General features: G+C 40.5%; 1 protein-coding gene and 1 long non-coding RNA gene across 9 annotated transcripts in view; one reads left to right on the top strand and one right to left on the bottom strand.

Annotated features, from left to right (window-relative positions):
• Positions 1–1468: 1468 nt before the first annotated feature.
• The window catches only part of LOC104911207, a 32464-nt gene continuing 16022 nt past the window's right edge, over positions 1469–17910 (bottom strand). For 6 of the 7 annotated variants that reach the window (XR_002115324.2, XR_002115322.1, XR_002115325.1 and 3 more), the window contains 2 exons: positions 17643–17748; positions 17366–17420 (listed from right to left, as the gene is read on the bottom strand). This is a non-coding gene — a long non-coding RNA (uncharacterized LOC104911207). Of the gene's footprint in view, positions 1682–1783; positions 1878–17365; positions 17421–17642; positions 17749–17910 lie in introns of those variants that run through there. The other variant, XR_004159955.1, reaches the window with a different exon arrangement.
• ALKBH1 (alkB homolog 1, histone H2A dioxygenase) lies at positions 1901–12357 on the top strand. 2 transcript variants are annotated; one of them, XM_019615778.2, is made up of 5 exons: positions 1901–2473; positions 5282–5444; positions 8953–9043; positions 10196–10389; positions 10925–12357. In XM_019615778.2, exons 2-5 carry the CDS (start codon positions 5392–5394, stop codon positions 11346–11348), a joined length of 762 nt encoding a protein of 253 aa, XP_019471323.2. In that variant the 5' UTR covers positions 1901–2473; positions 5282–5391; the 3' UTR covers positions 11349–12357. The 2 variants fall into 2 exon arrangements, with proteins under 2 accessions (XP_019471323.2, XP_031409480.1); XM_031553620.1 differs by lacking the exon at positions 1901–2473 and adding an exon at positions 6910–6986 and having other exon boundaries at positions 5365–5444.

Below are 17910 nucleotides of genomic sequence, written 5' to 3'. Positions count from 1 at the left end.
CCCACGTCATCGCAGCGTCGAAGGGCCTCACGGGGCCGGAGGTGGGCGCCGTACGAAGGGCAGTGCCCGCAGACGCCCCACACGATGGGCGGCGGCGCCCGCCACGGTGAGGCGCGGAGCGGCCCGGGCACCGCCTCGGCAGAGCGCCTCGTGTCGGGGTGCCACGATTGGGGGTGGTGCCGGTGCGCAAAGCTCCTGCACGGGACGGAGGGCTGTGAGGGATGCTGATGTTCACGGACGTATCCCCTAAGCCGCCGCATTAACAAAAATCCTCTCTGCAGATATACTATTTCTGCTTATGCTTGCTTATTGCTACTGCTAGTTAAATTTCTACTCAGCAGTAAGTGATCTCCAAAGCCTCCAACAGAAGTGTGCGTTACTTGAGAGAACCAAACAGGCTGGTGCTGTTTTCTGGGCCTGCCAGATATCTTGGGCCAGAAAAAGCAAGGAGAGCCAGAGAGGGGCGAGGGTGTGCTTCTCCCACCCGAGGAACACGTGGCTGGAATTGGGGCAGCCTTCCCCTCAGTGAGGTTTCTTTTCCTGTTGTCCCAAAAACCACCAGGTTCAGCTGTGAGCAGGAGAGCCTCTGAAAGCTGTATCTTTGTGGTTCAGTAGTTTCACCATGTGGGTGACTGGAAAGTGGTCCTTTGAGCTCATCTCCTGTTTTGTCACCTAATAAAAGGGTAACAGATCTCTTCTGAAGTAGTATTAAATTTGGATTCCCTATGAGACTATACAAATAATGAGGGTAGAGCATATAGCTAAAATGAAACCTGACCTAGTTTTTCATATTTCCAATACTTAGCCTTTTATTTTTATTGTTGTATTATAATAAATACTTCTCTATCTTTTCAGACAATAATTTTGATACTGTTAACTGAACACAAAACTTGACCTATAGGAAATTGTTCAGGCATTAGCATTGAACAGAGTAGTTGTTAACCTTTCAGCCTTTGCCGAGCTTGCAGCAAAACTTTATCAAATAAAGGATTCTGGCGTTACAGCCCTTCTGGGGAGTTCACAGTCCTTGAAAGCATCACAAGCATCTGTCCTCTCTCTGTGTCTTGCTCTTGTGCCTCTTACCTTCTGGGATTAGCTGACAGCTTTTTAGTGAAAGAGTCTTTGATTCCTTTTCCCCCCAGGCTAATAGCATATAGTTTTTCCCTTAAAGAAGAACTGTAGGCCAGCCAGATTGGCCTAGATACTGTTGTTCTTTTTCTCTCAGAAGAGTGCTTCAAGTGATGGAGATCTCCAGTGAAGTGCGACATCCCCAGCTGCTCTGCTACAAAGCATATTTTACTAGTTCAGCACATACAATCTTTCAGTGTAGGAGCAGGTCGTCTTCTTGGGGAGCCCTAGCAGCAGCTGGTATGTAAGCAGTTGGTGAAGACTGAAAAACAGTAAAGGCTCAGTCAAAGGAGTTTCCCTCCTGGGTGTGGTCTATAGACAAAACTCAGAATAAAGCTCTTCAAGGCTGGCAGTTACAGAGCTGCTTTTGGCAGAATTGAGAAGTTGGTAAACTGAGCATGTTGCCAGAAATTGGCTCCCAGTACTGGTTTAGAGTTGTCTTCTCAGCCTGTAGCGACTGATTTGTACTTCATTTGCCGGTGCGGACTGGGGAATTGAGCTGCAACAAAACCAGTGCATCTCTACTCTGTCCTCCCTGGGAAAGTTCTCAGTCCTAAGGAGAGCAGCGAGAATGAGGTGGATACTTTCAGAAACAGTGTGGGCTTATTACAGCTGAAACAGGTATTATTGCAATTCAGTGTACTACACTCCTTACCCTTGTGGTAACAATGTGGTATTCAGCATCTATAGGGTTTCTGCAGTCCTTTACATCAGACAGTTTTGGCAACTTCATCACTGTCCCTTTTCTCCTGTAATTACAGATGAGAACATTCACTTACCCTATGGAATTCTGAGCAATAACTGTGATTGGGAAATGCTTTGAAGGTGTGAAGTGTTACGAGGACTACATATTGCTCTCTCATGGAGATTGATATTCAGCAGAATGGTTTTTACAGATTGAGCTGTAATGTGGAAATGGGCAAACAGTGCAGATTTTTTTCTTAATACAAATCATTCTTTATGAATGAAGGATGGCTCTCCCAATTTCTAAGTCTTGTAAAATCTGTAGATACTAGTAGATGTAAGTACAGTACAGTAAACTGTAGATGCTACTCTGTTAGCAGCTCTGTGTGTCCTGTTTTGGTTGCAGTTGTTCAGATAATAGTTCCCTTGTTTTCACAAGGTTCCCTTTATTTTAATGGAATATGGTAGCACTCTACAGGTGCTGTTTTTGAATGAGTTTTGTATCTATTGCTTCTTTTTCCTCCGTTTAACAGATCTGCTTTCTTTTACCAGGTGTTCAGATCACAGCTCAGTGTTTCTTCAGTCAGTGACCAAGATGCCTGCAGGGCAGGACTGCAGCCAGTTAGCCGGTGGAAAGCCTACGGCCTCAATGGGTACCCAGGTAGCTACTCTGATTTCAAGAAAAATAATTACATCATTGTTGCTTCTGATTCAGGCATCCTCCATTTTATCTTTCCTCCCCCCATCTGTAAAATCTACTTAGCTTTACCTCAGCATAATTTAATGTTTGTGATGTTGATTGGTTGTTGGTTTTTTTCCTTCTTGTTGGTTTGCTGTTTTGTTTTTTTTTTTTAAAGGGCAGGAGGACAAACACATCAGTTAAAGGATAAGATGCAGTGATACATGGAGGTTAGCACAGAAGAACCAGTAGTTTCATGGTATCTTAACCAAACAGACCATCCCTTGTGGGAAAGAATCCATACTGCCATAACTTTTGATAGAAATTTTATACTTCTGCAGCATCGGTTCCTCCTCAACATATATCATAAATATTAGATAAGTGACTGAAATACAGCCACTTCAGGCCTGAAGCGTGGCCTCTATTTACTAGTGTACAGGAAGTGAATATTGACCTCTTGTCCTATGCAAGGTACAGCATAATTTCGTTAGGCACATTGTTTAAATAAACTGAAATTGATACTAGATTTTCAGGTCACTTAGTATAGACATAGAAAGATGTCAGGTTGGATGGGACTTTTGGAGGTCTCTGGTCCATCCTCTCTGCTTTAAAGCAGGGCCAGTTTGAGAGTTAGATCAGCTTGCTGAGAGCTTTGTTTGGGTAAGTTCTGCAAACCTCCAAGGACAGAGATTACTTTCTGTGCATTTGATCCATTGCTCAGCTGTTCTCACTGTGATTTTTTTTTTCACCTTTTGTCTAATCATAATCTGCATTGCTGTAATTTGTAACTTGCTTCCTATAATCTTGCTATGCACCCTGGAGAAGAATCTGATTCCGTTCTTCGCAGTCCCCCCTTTAAGTGGCTTTTAGTCATATAGGCCAACGTGCAATCAGCCTTAATTGCCACAAGGGTGCACTACTGACTCAGGCTCAATTTGTCCTCCAAGACAAACTGGTTTTATGACAGGTTGTTCTTGTTGACACCTGCTTGTCTTACCAAGATTGAGGCTGGAGACCACTTGCGCTAGGTTCATACTCTGTGCTGCAGGATTCTGCTGCAGTATGAAAACTGCATTTGCATCCTCAAGGCAGATTTTATTATTACACAGATCCCCAAGGAATTCCTCTTCTGCTTATTTCGCTTGGGCTCTTTCAAGGCCAGAAATGTTGCCTTCGATGCTTGGATTCTTGTTCTCAGTTCTGTATGTAATTAGCCCTCCAGGCTTCAAGTCCTTCATTAGCACCTGGAGGCAATACATCCCTAGTACAGTGTAATTCATATAGGTGGTAAAATGTTTTAAAAACTGCACATCAAAAACTGTTGACAGAAAAGGCAATGTTATTACTCCGTTCTATACGGAGGCCAACAGAAAGTAAATTTAATGTTTCTGGCAAAGAAACTTGTTGTAATCAGACCTGTAAGGAAGCTACCTGTAGACTGAAGGTGCAGGGAATAGAATGAAGTGAGTGATGATGTCTTATGACGATACTAAAGGCTCTTTTTCTAACCACTTAGTTTAATTTTCTGAGGTCTGTGAGATATGCTGGCAGGAAGATTCTTCCATGCTTTTATTACCGCTTTATAAAGGCCACAAGGCAAGTTTGTATCCTACTGAGACATCTAGACTTGCTTCTTCCTTTTTCATCTATTTTTGCCTTGATATGACTGCAAGTTCAAAAAGACAGAATAGGGCAAAACCTTGAAACCTCCTTTTCCTTCATTCCTGCTGTATCCTTATCTTTCTTTGTATGTGAATGTGTTGGTGAGTCTTACTGAATTGACAGTTTTTGAAAGAAAGCCTTGATTCTCAAAATGAGTATGATACAGATTAATAGCATCTCCTCAGCACTCTCATTCATCAATGCTGTCAATCTTGTCTTGGAAAGAAACACCCCTGGGTGTTGGGGAAAAAAATCCATAGAGAATCCTAATATGCTTATATCCTTAAATAGAAGGTATGCCTAATAATGGCATGTCTTATGGCAGGGACTCCTTTCTGTTAAGATATGGACCAAACAGATCCATTGCATCTGTGCTAACCCTCTTATTTGGACTGTTGCTTGAACTCTGCCTGAAATGCTTGGCTAAATCACTGTGCTCACTAGCTACTTATTTACTTCATTTTGTTGATAGGTTTTGCAGTCAGTGCTAATTAACAGACTACAGCAACATAGCTGGAATACAGTTTGATTTTCATCCCGTTTGAGTAACACCATACAAAAGTGTAAAGATTGATACAACCACACTTGCTTGGAAATAAGCACAAAGCAAAGGAAAAAACAGTTTGTGTTCTAAGAACTTGTCCTGTGGACTGATCTCTGCAGTTCATGACAGCGAAGGAGCAATGAAGTAGACACAAGAAGAGAGAATGAGTTCTAAGACAGCAACAGGGTCATTTTGAAGACTATAAATTAACCATCACGATAGCTGTAATAGTTATAAAATCTGTAATTAAAGGGTTAAAGAGAAGAATTCTGCTGAAGCATTTCAGTATCAAATTTACTCCAAAGCAGCTGGCTTTCCAACTTCTCACTCCTTTATCTACCTGCAATGTTTTGCACAGATATGTTGTTGCCTTTGAGTGCCCTCCATGCCTTTTAACTTACAGGGATACAGGTTTTGTTTTGAAAAAAACAGTAGGTCTTAACCTTTCGGACCTGTTAATAGATTTCTAAGGTGTTCTTTCAGTACCTCCAACCCTTCTCCTTTGCTCTGATTTTATTAAAAATAGGGATATGCCTAACCATGCTTTCTCCCTGTACCCCCTCTACCTTTTTCTTCCTGGTCAGGGTTTATTTTCATACAAAACCCTTTCCTTCCGGGCTGCCAGCGTCACTGGGTGAAACAGTGTCTCAAGCTATACACCCAGAAACCCAATGTCTGCAACCTGGACCTGCATATGGCTCCTGAGAAGACCGCTGATCTGTGGGGGCAAAGCAAGGAAAAGCTGAGGTGAGTCCAGAACAACCTTTGGTCAAAACTAACAGAGCCAGAAGTGCTCAGCTCTGAGAAGGTTGAATTAAAAATAGCAAGGAAAGAAAGCTGAAAAAGATTGTGTACGTGCTGGCAGTATGCAGATCATGTCAGACATGCCAAGTTAAAGATGTATCTTTGTATAATGTGCATCCTTGTTAAATCTCTTCTTTTACATTAACAACATGATTTTCTAGTAGCAAATTATGCCAAATCTGTCAGTCTAGGGTAAAATAGCAACCCTGGCTGATGTCATGGTGCTCAGAAGCTTGCGAAGCTCAACTACAAGTGGAACCATGAGGTCTCCCTAGACCTCAGTTTTTCTGAGGCAAAATGGATCCTTTCTAAACGTGCTGTTCCTGCTAAGCACTTCTTTCAAGTCAGCTGCTGGATCTAGCATGCTGTAATTGAAAAGCTGTACATTCCCTTTTTTGTATATGCACTCAAGTTAACCAGTTTCCGTGTTTTGATTTTTCAGATTTTTTCTTTCATCCAGTCTGAGATGGCGATTAAATGTGTGCCATTTTGATGTCAATCTTGTTTACTTTGAAAGATTCCCACAGGATCAGAGTTGTGTGGCAGACAAAGGTGCCTTTCTTCTACCCAGTTTGGAGGTTAATGGAGAATTTGTCCAAGTTTTAAATTCAAACAGAAAACGTTAAAATCTAAGCTTTTTTAAAAATAGTAATTGTAAAAATAAAAGGACGTTAGATGCTGTTTACAGTATACAGTAATTATTTAGTTAGGTATTTATCATTGTTGATTTAATTGCTTATTTTTTATAAGGTTGTGTCATGTGCTGGAGTGACCAGATTTCCCTGCAGCTCTCATCTTTTGCTACAGCCTGTTAGGAAAATTGATGTGCTAAGATTTTTCTTTAAAAAAAAAAAAAGTTCTTAACATCCAGAAGAAATGGATGAAGAAAGCAAAGTTTGAACTTCTAAATATTCATACCTGAGAGAGAAGTTAGAGTGCACTTGAGTCTTCCAGGCTCAGTTAGAATTTGTTACAGAACTTCAAATGCCTCTTTTTTTTTTTTTTTTTTTCCATCACATATGAAAAAATCTTTCTTTGAAAGTGGACTGTGGCCTACAGCTGAAAAAGATTGGGTACTATTCCAACTTGACAGACCTTTCCCAGCAGTTCCTCCTGCACACATGGAATGATCAGAACAGAGGTTAATTTGCAGCTGAATCTAGTTCAGTTGAAAACAGCATTTGGAAGAGCAATGGCTGGCAGGAACACCATGTTTTATTAAGCATTTGGTTTGGTCTTCACATCTGCAAACTGCTGTATCTATGCTTTACCTAGGGGGAAGCAGATCAAACTAGCCAACTTGTCTGGTATTAGGAGTGAGAACTTTTCAGAGAATCGAGAAACAGCATGCTTAGCTAGAAGGAGGTCTGTTTCTAAAGCTTTTTATCTTTCCATCTTCTTCTTCAAGGCTTTTTAATCTTCCATCTGATAGATACCTAAGCGTGCTTGGATCATGACATATCTGCTGTTTGCAGGAATCATAAGGTAGGGAGAGTCCATGCAGTTCCTAGAAATGTATGCTGTGCTCTCTCTGCAAAGCGGAGTTCTTAAAGTGCAGAGGACACGAGTCCCTGCCAGGGATATATATGCGTGTATATGTAAGGAAACAGTTGGGAGGATTTTATGGATGGAATCATTTATCAGCAAGTAAAGAAAAAAAAAAAAAAGAATGCTTCAGAGCATCTCCCCTCATAATCTTCAGTCTTGCTCTCTTTCTAATATAGCTTAGCCTGAACTTTTCAGTGTTTTCTTGCAGGAGCACCTCTGCTACAAGCTTAGGAACTCATTATTTCCAAATACGTAACACTTCAGATTTTCCCCTTCTAAACAGTCACATATGAAATCACATGCAAAATAATAAATTCTGGGAATCCGGACCTTCTGAGCTAGTGTTCCTGCTTCTGTGTGAACATTAATGCAGTAGCTAAAGAAGATGAAGGGCACTTTCAAAAGGCAGGTGCAAAAGATGTTTAATTGTGAACATTAACTTATCGCTTGGAAGATGCAGAGGAATGAGTTGTGGCCTCTCAATTTTCTAAATGTTGTTACTTGTTAGTAGGCTCCATAAATTGTTCCAAGCAACATGTATTTGATGCTTACTGTGTTGCTGCATTATGGCAATTACAGTTGCTATTACCCTGTGATAAAGAAGGAAACTGGAAAGATGACTTTCTTTCAAGATTCAGTGAGCTATGAAAAAATCACTACAGGTAAAGAAACTGGCCTTAAATTCCTGTTCCCAGTTTAGCTTACAAGCTACTAATACTAAAGATCAATAAAGTGAAGGGCAGAAACAAGCTGTATGTCCAGTAGAAATGCACATTGAATGCACATGCTTGGCTGACACTTGACCATGGCAGCACAGATACTATTAATTCAGTTTTGTAAAGATTATGTCTTGCTGAACTAATGAGGCTATAAATGAGAGCCAAGCATCTGGCGCTACTGTTCTGTTCTGTCTCCTCCCTTTCCTTTCTTTCTTCACCATATCTCACGACTAAGCATGAGAAAAGAAACTGAAATTTCTGGGATAAGTGGACTAGGAGATATATGTGTACCTTCTTTTTTGTATTTGTCACTAGCATGCTTCTGTCTGATTTACTACAGTAGTACTCTTTGGTGTAACTTTGGCTTAAAGAGAAGTCCTCACATAGTAGAAGCCCATCCCTGAGATATCTTCCTGCCTTCCACGTCTTCAAGTAAGAAGGGTAAATAGCTGTGAGCTTACAGGTCACTGCATTAGGGTTATCACTTAGGAAAACAGTTCTGTATGCATTATGCTGCTCTTTCCTAAAAAAAAATAATAATAATAATAATAATAAATCCAGTGTACTTTTGGTCATCTGTGACATCCTGGATAGAAAACACCCATAGTCTAAATTCCTTGACATTACAAGATGCATATATTCGTATCTAAAGTCACCTTACAGAGCTAATTCATCCTAAGGGCTTCTTGTAAAAGTACCAAGCAATGGAACTAATGGCCTTTTGCTTAGGAGAGTGTTTTACAGCTTCACATACTTCAGCTAACACATTTTTCTTGTAATTTTCCATCAAGTGCCTGAAATATTTCCTTCTTGTGTTTATACGTTTTAGTCTTTACAGATTGTTTTTCAGCTGCACAAATAGTACATGCTTAATTCTGACTTACAAGTCTGTGCCAGTTCACTGTGTTACCTCTGTATGATATCCCAGCTTAGTACCAATGAACAAATACAACAGCAATTGGCAGTAGACTCCACAACATTTGCAGATTGAATGAACTGAATTTTTCATTCTGAAATTCAGTTCAGAAACAGTGGCAATAAAAGTAAAATGAAAATCAAAGTTTAGCACTGATGGTTTTAACAGGCTCACGTGGATGAATGAATCTCATTACTGCATACTATAGTATCATGAAATCTCTCAGAAATTAGCATGTATCCTGTTTATTTCAATTTTGTCTTTGCAGAAGGAAAGGTTCCAGTAAATGTGAGCCCAGAAGCTTACTGGAGAAGCTGCGCTGGGTGACCCTTGGTTACCATTATAATTGGGATACCAAGGTATTGCAATTTAATTCCTTTTCCTTTTCTTTTCTTCAATATAAGTACTCAGGATTGCAGACAGAAAGAGTGTATTATGGAATAAAATTTAGTAAGGTTCATAGGATCCTACACAACAGTCTGGAGGAAGGGCTGTAACACACCATGCTCCTAAGAACATTTTAATCTTTTTGGATTCACTATGGAGGATTTGACAGCAAAAGCCTATTGCTGCCTTCTTTGCTTCAAAAGGTAACACAGCAGCATATGCTTTGCTCTAGACCTGTGACTCCATTTCAGGATAAGTGAGCATTTTTACCTTTCTAAAAGGGAATGTATCAAAAGCACTTACAGCAAGATTGACCTCAGTGCTCGAAGACAGGTACTTCTGAGAAATGCTGCTCCTCAATGGAGGGATGAGAGCAGGAAAAGTCTGCTTAAGATGCGACTTTGAACTTAGAATCTGGACCAGTATAGTACAGTCTCACCAACTAGCAGCTATTTTGGGGCTCCTCAACATAATGGAGACAGAAATAAACTTGTTCGGCAGATTGAGTCAGATAGAGGCTGAGACAGGACAGCAGAGTGCTTATGTATAGTCTATCAGTCTATTGCAGATACTTAAGCAAATCAGTTTATATTTACCAGATCAGCATATTATTTTAAGGCCTTAAGAAAACTTGATTAAGAAAACTTGATTATTCCCTTCCACTCTTGTCAGTCAAAATCACTTGAGGAAGAGAGGAAAAAGTGGATTTGTTTTATCTTTCAAAGAAGGAGCAAAGATGTTTGTTTCAGAGCTCTGAGATGAGCTCTGTTGGCAAGATACAGAACTCTGAATTAGCAGAATTAGGTGGTGACTGAATGACCTGAGGTAAATCCTCATGATGTTGGTATTAATATACCAACTTCAAGTTTAATTATAATGTTCAACTCCATGATTAAAATAAAAGACTGTTGATTCAGGCAAGTTCAGCATAGGCCCAGAATTAAATGATTTGAGGAAAACTGCTTTTGTCATACCTATGTTGTAGTCCTTCTCTATGACTATCCGCCAGACTTCTGAAATATGATTCATTGTTTGTATCCGGTTGCATTTGCTGTTCTGATGTCCTAGGTTTGCTCTTTTTGTGTTTTTGTTTTGTTTTTTTTTTTCCACTTTCCTTCCTCCAGAAGTACTCAGCAAATCATCACACTCCTTTCCCCTCAGACCTTGCATTCTTGTCAGAACAAGTGGCTGCAGCCTGTGGGTTCCGGGGTTTCCAAGCCCAAGCAGGGATCTTGAACTATTATCACTTTGATTCTTCCCTGGGAATTCATGTGGATGAGTCTGAACTAGACCATTCTCATCCCCTTTTATCATTCAGGTGAGTCCATTTGAGTGTTACTGAAGGCATGGTGGATTTATTTCTTTATTTATTTATACCGTGATCATATATGGTTATAGGAAGATAGTATGATGTACTTAGTTGATTGAGCATATAATCTTTATTCTCCAAAGACTTGAATATTGGGAAGCTGTAGCTCAAGGACATAGATTTCTTGAAGACTGCTTGAATAATATGGATGTGGCGTCTCAGTGGAGTTGCTCTCAGTACAGGGCACAGTAATGTTCTCAAGCAGCAGAGTGGCAATTTGGGTACTAAGCAACAAGCATGAAATACCTCAGCAGAACATCAAAACTGGGCAGAGCAACTGCTCACACTGTATCTAAAGTAAACTAGTCCTCTTGGTCTGTTTTCCATGTTCTAACAAGGAGTCCATCGGCATTTTTGGTTCAGTTTGTTTTTGTTGTTGTTTTCTAAAGAAATACAGTTGCTGCTAATATTTTCCTATTGTACATATAATTTTCTCTACCTCAATTTGTTTTCTCTTCTCTCTCTATCCTCACACCACCTTTAGTTTTGGACAATCTTCCATATTTTTACTTGGGGGCCTGAAGCGGGAAGAGGCCCCAACAGCAATGTTCATGCACAGTGGAGATATCATGGTGATGTCTGGCTTCAGCCGTCTGCTGTACCATGCAGTCCCTCGTGTCCTTCCCAACCCTGAAGGGACAGCTTTGCCTTCATGCCTCGACCAGGCACTTTCTACAGACCTTCCTGTTGGTTCAGTCATTGAGCACAGCTCTGATGAGGATTGGCAAGTCTGTGCCAAGTACTTGCAGTCTTCCCGTATCAACATGACTATTCGACAGGTGTTGGCTGAGGGTCAGAAATTTCCAGAGGAGTCTGGGACGAACACAGAGAGTCGGGTACCCTCGGAAGACGGTCACCATCAGGAGAACAGCAGAGCCAAGAGACATAAACCAAATACGGACAGCTGAGACCCAAAGATTGCGCTAATGTGGACTGAATGGGCAACCTCAGTTGTACCAGAAGTCTTTATCTATACAGACTTTCAGAAACAGCTGTAGAATAAAGCAGTCCTTGCTGCTGTAAGGAAGAGGTTGGGGTCTGGGATGAAGAAATAAAATGAGAAAGAAGGATAAATTTAGGACTAGGACTCAGAAGATGAACTTTGCTGTGGGCATTTATTGTACTTGGTTCCCTTTATGATGTATTCTCTGCAACTTTCTGACCTGTATGTCAGAACTGTAAGCTTGGTTCGGTTATGTTTGTAAAATATTTTGAAATAATTGGGCAGAAAGTGCTAGCAAATGATACCATTGCTATTTATTAAAGAAGCTAATCAGGCTAGTAATGCTCAGCTGGAGTGCGTTAATAAATGTGAGGGAGAATAGGTTGCTATGAAACCTACCTGCAGCATTTCCAAGTGAATTACTTCTGCAAAAACTCGTTCAGTGATCAGAAACTAGCAGCTCCCTTGAGCAACACATGGTAAGCTTGTTCTAGCCTTGTGCTCTCCTTCTGCCTGCTTGCAGCCCCCCAGCTGCAGCAGAAAATAATTTTGAGTGGATCTGGACTTCTTGCGTACCTCAGCTTTTAAAGGGAAATGACATGGGGCAGCATTAGAACACCAGTTGAGTATGTCCTACACCCCCATTCTTTCACATCTGCCTCCTCTAAGTGCCTGCAGGTTAGGGTCCTGCAGCCTCAAGCTAGCATCTGTAAGTTACAGAATGTCTTTCAAGTAAAAGCAATGAAGTTGTAGACCGAGTTCATAAAAAGGAAAATTATCAGCGAGTATCTCTGCACAAAGATAAATATACTGAAACAAAGAAAAGTACTGGCTTTTTGTTCTTGTTCTCTTTAAGACTCAGACCTTCCTATCGGCTTTTTAATGCAATTTTAATTGTTGGAGTGGAATGCTCTATCTCTAGGGTATTTTGTTGCACTTTCCAATGAATAAACTTACTCCATTTTTAAATTAAAGATCTTTATCAGTTTGGGGCTTTTTTCTTTCTCCTTTTCTTTTTCTCCCTGTTAGTTATTTCAATGTATTGTTCATGCTGTTGCTGCATCCCTTGTACTGTTTCCTCCAGGCATCTTTTAGATCTATTGCTCTGCCATCTGCCAGCTCTGGCAGAGAAGCCCTGCGTGTATGTCTGCAGGGCCACTTTGCTTAAGAGCTCTTTTGGGCTTGTCAGATCGTTCCTGAGGGGCACAGCCTGTGGTATCAAAGTCCAATTTAGTGTGTATATGGCATCTTTTCCTCACAGGAGTGTGTTTGATTTGTTTATTTCACTGCAGGTGAGCATTTGTGTGTGCATCTGTGCAGCTAATTCTGTATACAGTACTGCAATAAGTTCCAGTAATTTAATGACCAAAATAATCAGAGACGGTGTTTAGTATCTCACTTCCAATTTCCATGCCGGAAGAGTATCCTTTCTATACCCTAGGTAGGTTTGGTGTAGTTTCAGCTGTGCCCTAGAAGTATGAATACTGTTACAGAGAGAGGTTACAATATGACCAAAAGAGAAGTGTTAACTCTCTGGGAAGGTCTCAGAAAGCTGCAGAGGAGCAACTTTAGTGGCACCTTTAGATGGGACAGGGAGAGGAATGCTCATCTCATACAGTGAGAAGGGAAACTCTGTTTTTAACTCAGGAAAAAAAAAAAAAAAAAGCATAAAACCTACCTATGCCCTAATCACTGAAGCTTAGAGAAGAGGGGATGTATGGATCTAGACAGTTGAAAACTAAACTGGACTGAAGCAGGCTGAGGTTGAAGTATCTTTATATTTTCATTCCTTAAATACCTTCAATTCCCTACAAACGTGACAGATCATAGAACAGCTTGGGTTGGAAGGGACCTTGAGGATCATCAAGCTCCAACCCCCCTGCTGCAGGCATGGCCACCAACCTTCATATCTAATACTAGACCAGGCTGCCCCTGGTCCCACCCAACTGTGACTCAAGAAGAAGCAGCCATACTGTTTGAAATTGCAGTAAATGCTGAAACACAGCAATTGCAATTATTGATGTCCAGCCAGGCTTTTTATTTAGATGTGACTGTGCTGAAAACCTGAGTTACAAACTTGCAGTCAAGCCTACTATCTAATGCTACTGTGAAATACACTCAATGTAATTTTGTATTAGACACCCACAAAAAGAACAAGAAATGGGCATGTCAGAAATGACTCCCAAAAAAAGAAGTCATCCATGTATGAAGACTAGGAATATAAGACAGGAGAACTTCCTGAATAGCTGTTAATAACAGCAGTGTTAAGTCTGCAACTATATTCACAGCAAACAGTAGAGTACAGATGGGCAAACCACAGAACTTCTACAAATTATAATCCTGAGCGTGGTTTTGAAAAGGCAACATCCCTTGGATGACAGAGTAATGAGGTTCCATCCAATAAAAACTCCACTAAGTTTTCCTTCAGGGCAGAATGATTAGAAATCAGTGGCCAGGTCAACACCAATAACAGGTTGTGGCATTTGCACTTTACCTGTTAAGGTTTGCAATGACCCAACAGGATTTTTCAGAGCCCAAATTTTTTATATCAATCAATACCACAAAGATTTGCCTCTGTTCACAGGAGTACACACTGAGATAATCTCTGTAGTTCTTCATTCTTAGGAAGAAGCACTGTGCAAGTGCCACAAGCTCAAATGCTTCAGTACCATAGGTATCAGTCTTCTAGGATGCCCTGCTATGTGCAGTTGAGGGGAAGGAAAGAAGAGGTCATCTAGGCTAGCTCTGCAAGAAAGCGTATGTAATAAGCTGAATACCACAGGGTAACGATGTGTTTAATTCAAATCCACCTGGAAATGAAACATCTTGTTTAGCATATGTACTCTGTTTACTGTGTGATCAATAGATAAACTATCTATCCAAAAGAATATAAACAACCACTGATACATATATATATTTTTTAATATTCTACAGTAAAGGAAAAATAAAATCTGCAGTTAAATCAGAATCAGTGTACAGTGGGATGAATACTGGAAGTAGAAGAAAAAACTGCCTGTACAAACCCAGCATTTTAGTGCACCTGTTAGTACTGTGCTAGAAAAATCCACTGTTATAAACTGGGCTGCACAGTAGTGCCCAAGACAGATTTACTGCATGTCTTTTTCTTGGCAACCAGGCAGTAACTTACTGGCAAAGCAGTCCCTAGAGCTGTGCCTACTGCTTTAACAATTCTGCTCTTAGGTATTTTTCCTTTGAGAGCTTGTTGACTTCCCCCCCCCCCCCCCCTCAGTGTTCCATGTCAGGTAAAAGATGGACCTAAGGATAAAATGGATCAAACCTCTGCTTTTTATGCTTTGCTGAGCTAGTATATAGGAGAAGCTGGCAGATAGGGAAGAAGCTAGCTGGTAGGAAATACCCACATAGCAGTACAATATCTCAATCTTACTGCTGTGCCTGTAAGTCCAGGTTGAAACTGGCTTGCATTTTACCAACTTTAAACAAGAGCTTGGATTTAATCTTCACTTACATAGGCCACCACCATTCTCTGCATCACAGCTCAAGCACGACAGATTTAACACAAAGAAAAAAGTAATTAGTGACAAGACTTATTCCTATTTAATTAGGATAAAAAATTGAGTTACAACTCAGTGTGCTCTAAGCTTACTGTAGTTCTGATGAAATCAGAAGATTTGTCTACATCTGAATGTTTTACATCAAAAAGTTAACAGATGAACACAGTGCAGGAATTAATGATCCAGAAATCTAAGTTGCTGGAGGCCTCAAAAGACCACTACATTAAAAAGCTTTGGACTCTGCCAATGCCTCTATGCATTCTAATAACCAAATCTAGCTGATCTGGTACAAGTAGCACAAGATGCTGTTGACAAAGTTTTAACATGGTACAAAATAAGTTCAGCTATTTATACTTGGCAAATGACAATCACAAATACCTTAACAAAATAATTTTCACATGCAAATAATTGAAGACTGTCTAATAATACATTCACATATTCTCTAGTGGAGTTCAGATAAGGTCAAAGTTGCCTTTGTGCAAGTTACAGCTTAACTAATACAGGTCCTTCCTTGCATCAATTGATATCTATAGTCAATGGGCCACAGAAACAGTGGTTTTAAGGCACCTCTAGAATTGTCTCATCCAGCCTCCCACTAAAAGAGTACTGTTGCCAACAGATTATCCATGCTAGACTTTGAAACCTCCCATTATGATTGCCATTTCTTTCAGTAACCTGTATCAACACTGCCCCCCTCACCTTATGAAGAAGTTTGTCTTACGTCCTGCCTGAGTTTCCCAAAACACAATTCCCTCACTTTCCTCTTACCATCTACTACTACCACTAAGAATTTGGTTCCACTGCTTTTGTAACTCTCCAACCTTTAGCCTCCTCTGTGCCACACAGAAGGACTCAACACCCACATTTACTTGTACATCACGTGCCCTGTGTCTTTGGCTCCTTTGTAACCCTCCTCTACATCTTTTCCGGTTTCAGGTGGTAGACCAGCCTCTCAGCTAGTGCTGATTTCTGTAACAAACAAGGTGCCAACAACAAATGAATGACTGAATCCTAGTTCCCAAACTCACTAGATTCACTTAAATCCATTGGATGGATAGGGTGTTTTGTTTTTGGGGTCCCAGTGGACAAAGGAACAATCCGAAGTGACAGAGTAATTCTAGCCCAATTAGCTCTATCCCAATCCATTGCTATTTTAAGTGTAAGACCCACCTTAGGAGGCTCTGACTATGCAGAAAGACTCTGGAGGAAATAACTAGCTAACCATGCATCTCTCCAAGGTGGTAAGTATTTAGAGGATAGCAAGGAGCCAGATCCAACTTTCATTCGCATCCAAGGGTTTGTGCTCAGATAGGCACCACAGAAAGTGTCTACTGCATCTACTACTACAAGGAAAAGGACAGAGGGGATGAAGTGTAGAAGTCTGCAGTAGCTTTCCCTCTCTTCAGAATAGAGAATATGATTACTCCTCTGGACAGTGAAAGTTTTAACCCTATTTAGGCATTTCCCATCTCATTTCCTTCCATCTCTGACTTTTTCCTACACTGCTATGTTCCTACATTGCTGATGAGCACCTTCTTCCACAAAAATTCCCATGTGCAGTGGACTGTACCCTGTATACTACCTGGGGGTTTCTTTGGGTTGACTCCTTTTTTGTGTCTGTAATAACACAGCTTATCACTAGTGTGAGATGAACCAAATAGTAGAGTCCTCCTTCGTGGTCCCTTGATGCTTATTAAATCAAGTGCTCAGTGCTGTTGACTGAGCCAAAGGAAGACATCTGCTCACAACACAGCTTTTCTAATCACTTTCACGCACAGATCTCAAGGCTCTTCCAAAAGTTAGGTCAAGACCATTACTCTTTGGAAAGTCACAAGCAAGGTCAATTTATAGCAAAATGTGCTAAAACTGAAATAGAATTAAAGCAAGGTACAAAAAAACATTTGCCACAGAGAGAATAAAAAGTGAATCAGGTGAGAAGACACTATTTCTTTATTCCTTCATGTTGGGAAGTCAGCACTTCACACTGGCTTTTAGCTTCCTTCTAGGTGAATTTAAAACTCATTCTGTATTTACTGAGAAAGGCCAGAAGAATCAATAAAGGGCTTGGCTTTCTAGACCTGATCTTCTCACCAATCATTTCTGTCTCTGTTCTGTGCTGAGGGCTCAGATAAGGCGGCTTTGTTTTTGTTTTCAGTGTCCTTAATGGATAGGTTTCTTAATTACGATGGGGGAAAAATGACTGCAATTTTGCAGTGGTAAATTAAAATCAAAATGAGGTAGCAAAGAGCAGGGTCTGGAGGGGAGGGGTGCAATCAGAAACAGCTATTGATTCTGAAATGATGGAGGAGGCCAGGGGAGAGCATACAGACTGAAAAGGAGACTCATCTTTCAAGTGCTGCTCTTGCATAAAAACAATCGGGCAGCAGTGTTGGTTGTTGCTGAAACTTTAACATTAGCTGTTTTCAAACTGAATTTAAATTTTGGAAACACTTGCCTGTTCATAAGGGGATGGCTCCTTACACAAATCTTGAGATGATGGAAACCTGAGTGCAAAGAAACTCTTAGTAATAACAGTAATAAAATATTTGGAAATAATTTATTCTAAGAAAAAAATATCAGTGTTCACAGCCAAGTAGGCAGAGAAAATGCAACATTTGTATGCCAAACACAGGACAAGCTGCAAGATCTAACACCCTTCTCACTCAGTTATTGCATAGTACATCCCAGCTTTTCTTCAATAGAGGACTGATCTGGCATTGTCTTACCTTCTTGCAGCGACTGAGACCAAGCGTGGGCACAGCTTTCTGCCACTCTAGACAGCACACTTTCATATATACTGGCCTTTTCCCTTCAGCTTTTCAGACAGCATTCCTTTAAAAATGAAATCAGATGTTAGCCTGACATTTTGTCAAATACAGCTAGCACCTGGACACTGTGCAAACAGTACTAATCTTCTAATAACTGGTTTGTCTGATTGTTCTCATTGCTGTGATGAAACCTGACTTCATAAAAATGTTGATTATCAGGTGTTTG

The sequence above is a fragment of the Meleagris gallopavo genome, chromosome 5 (assembly GCF_000146605.3).
Source record: "Meleagris gallopavo isolate NT-WF06-2002-E0010 breed Aviagen turkey brand Nicholas breeding stock chromosome 5, Turkey_5.1, whole genome shotgun sequence".
In the NCBI taxonomy this organism is placed as follows: Eukaryota; Metazoa; Chordata; class Aves; order Galliformes; family Phasianidae; genus Meleagris; species Meleagris gallopavo.
Note: the sequence above shows the minus strand (reverse complement) of the source record. Positions and strands in the feature narration are given on the sequence as shown.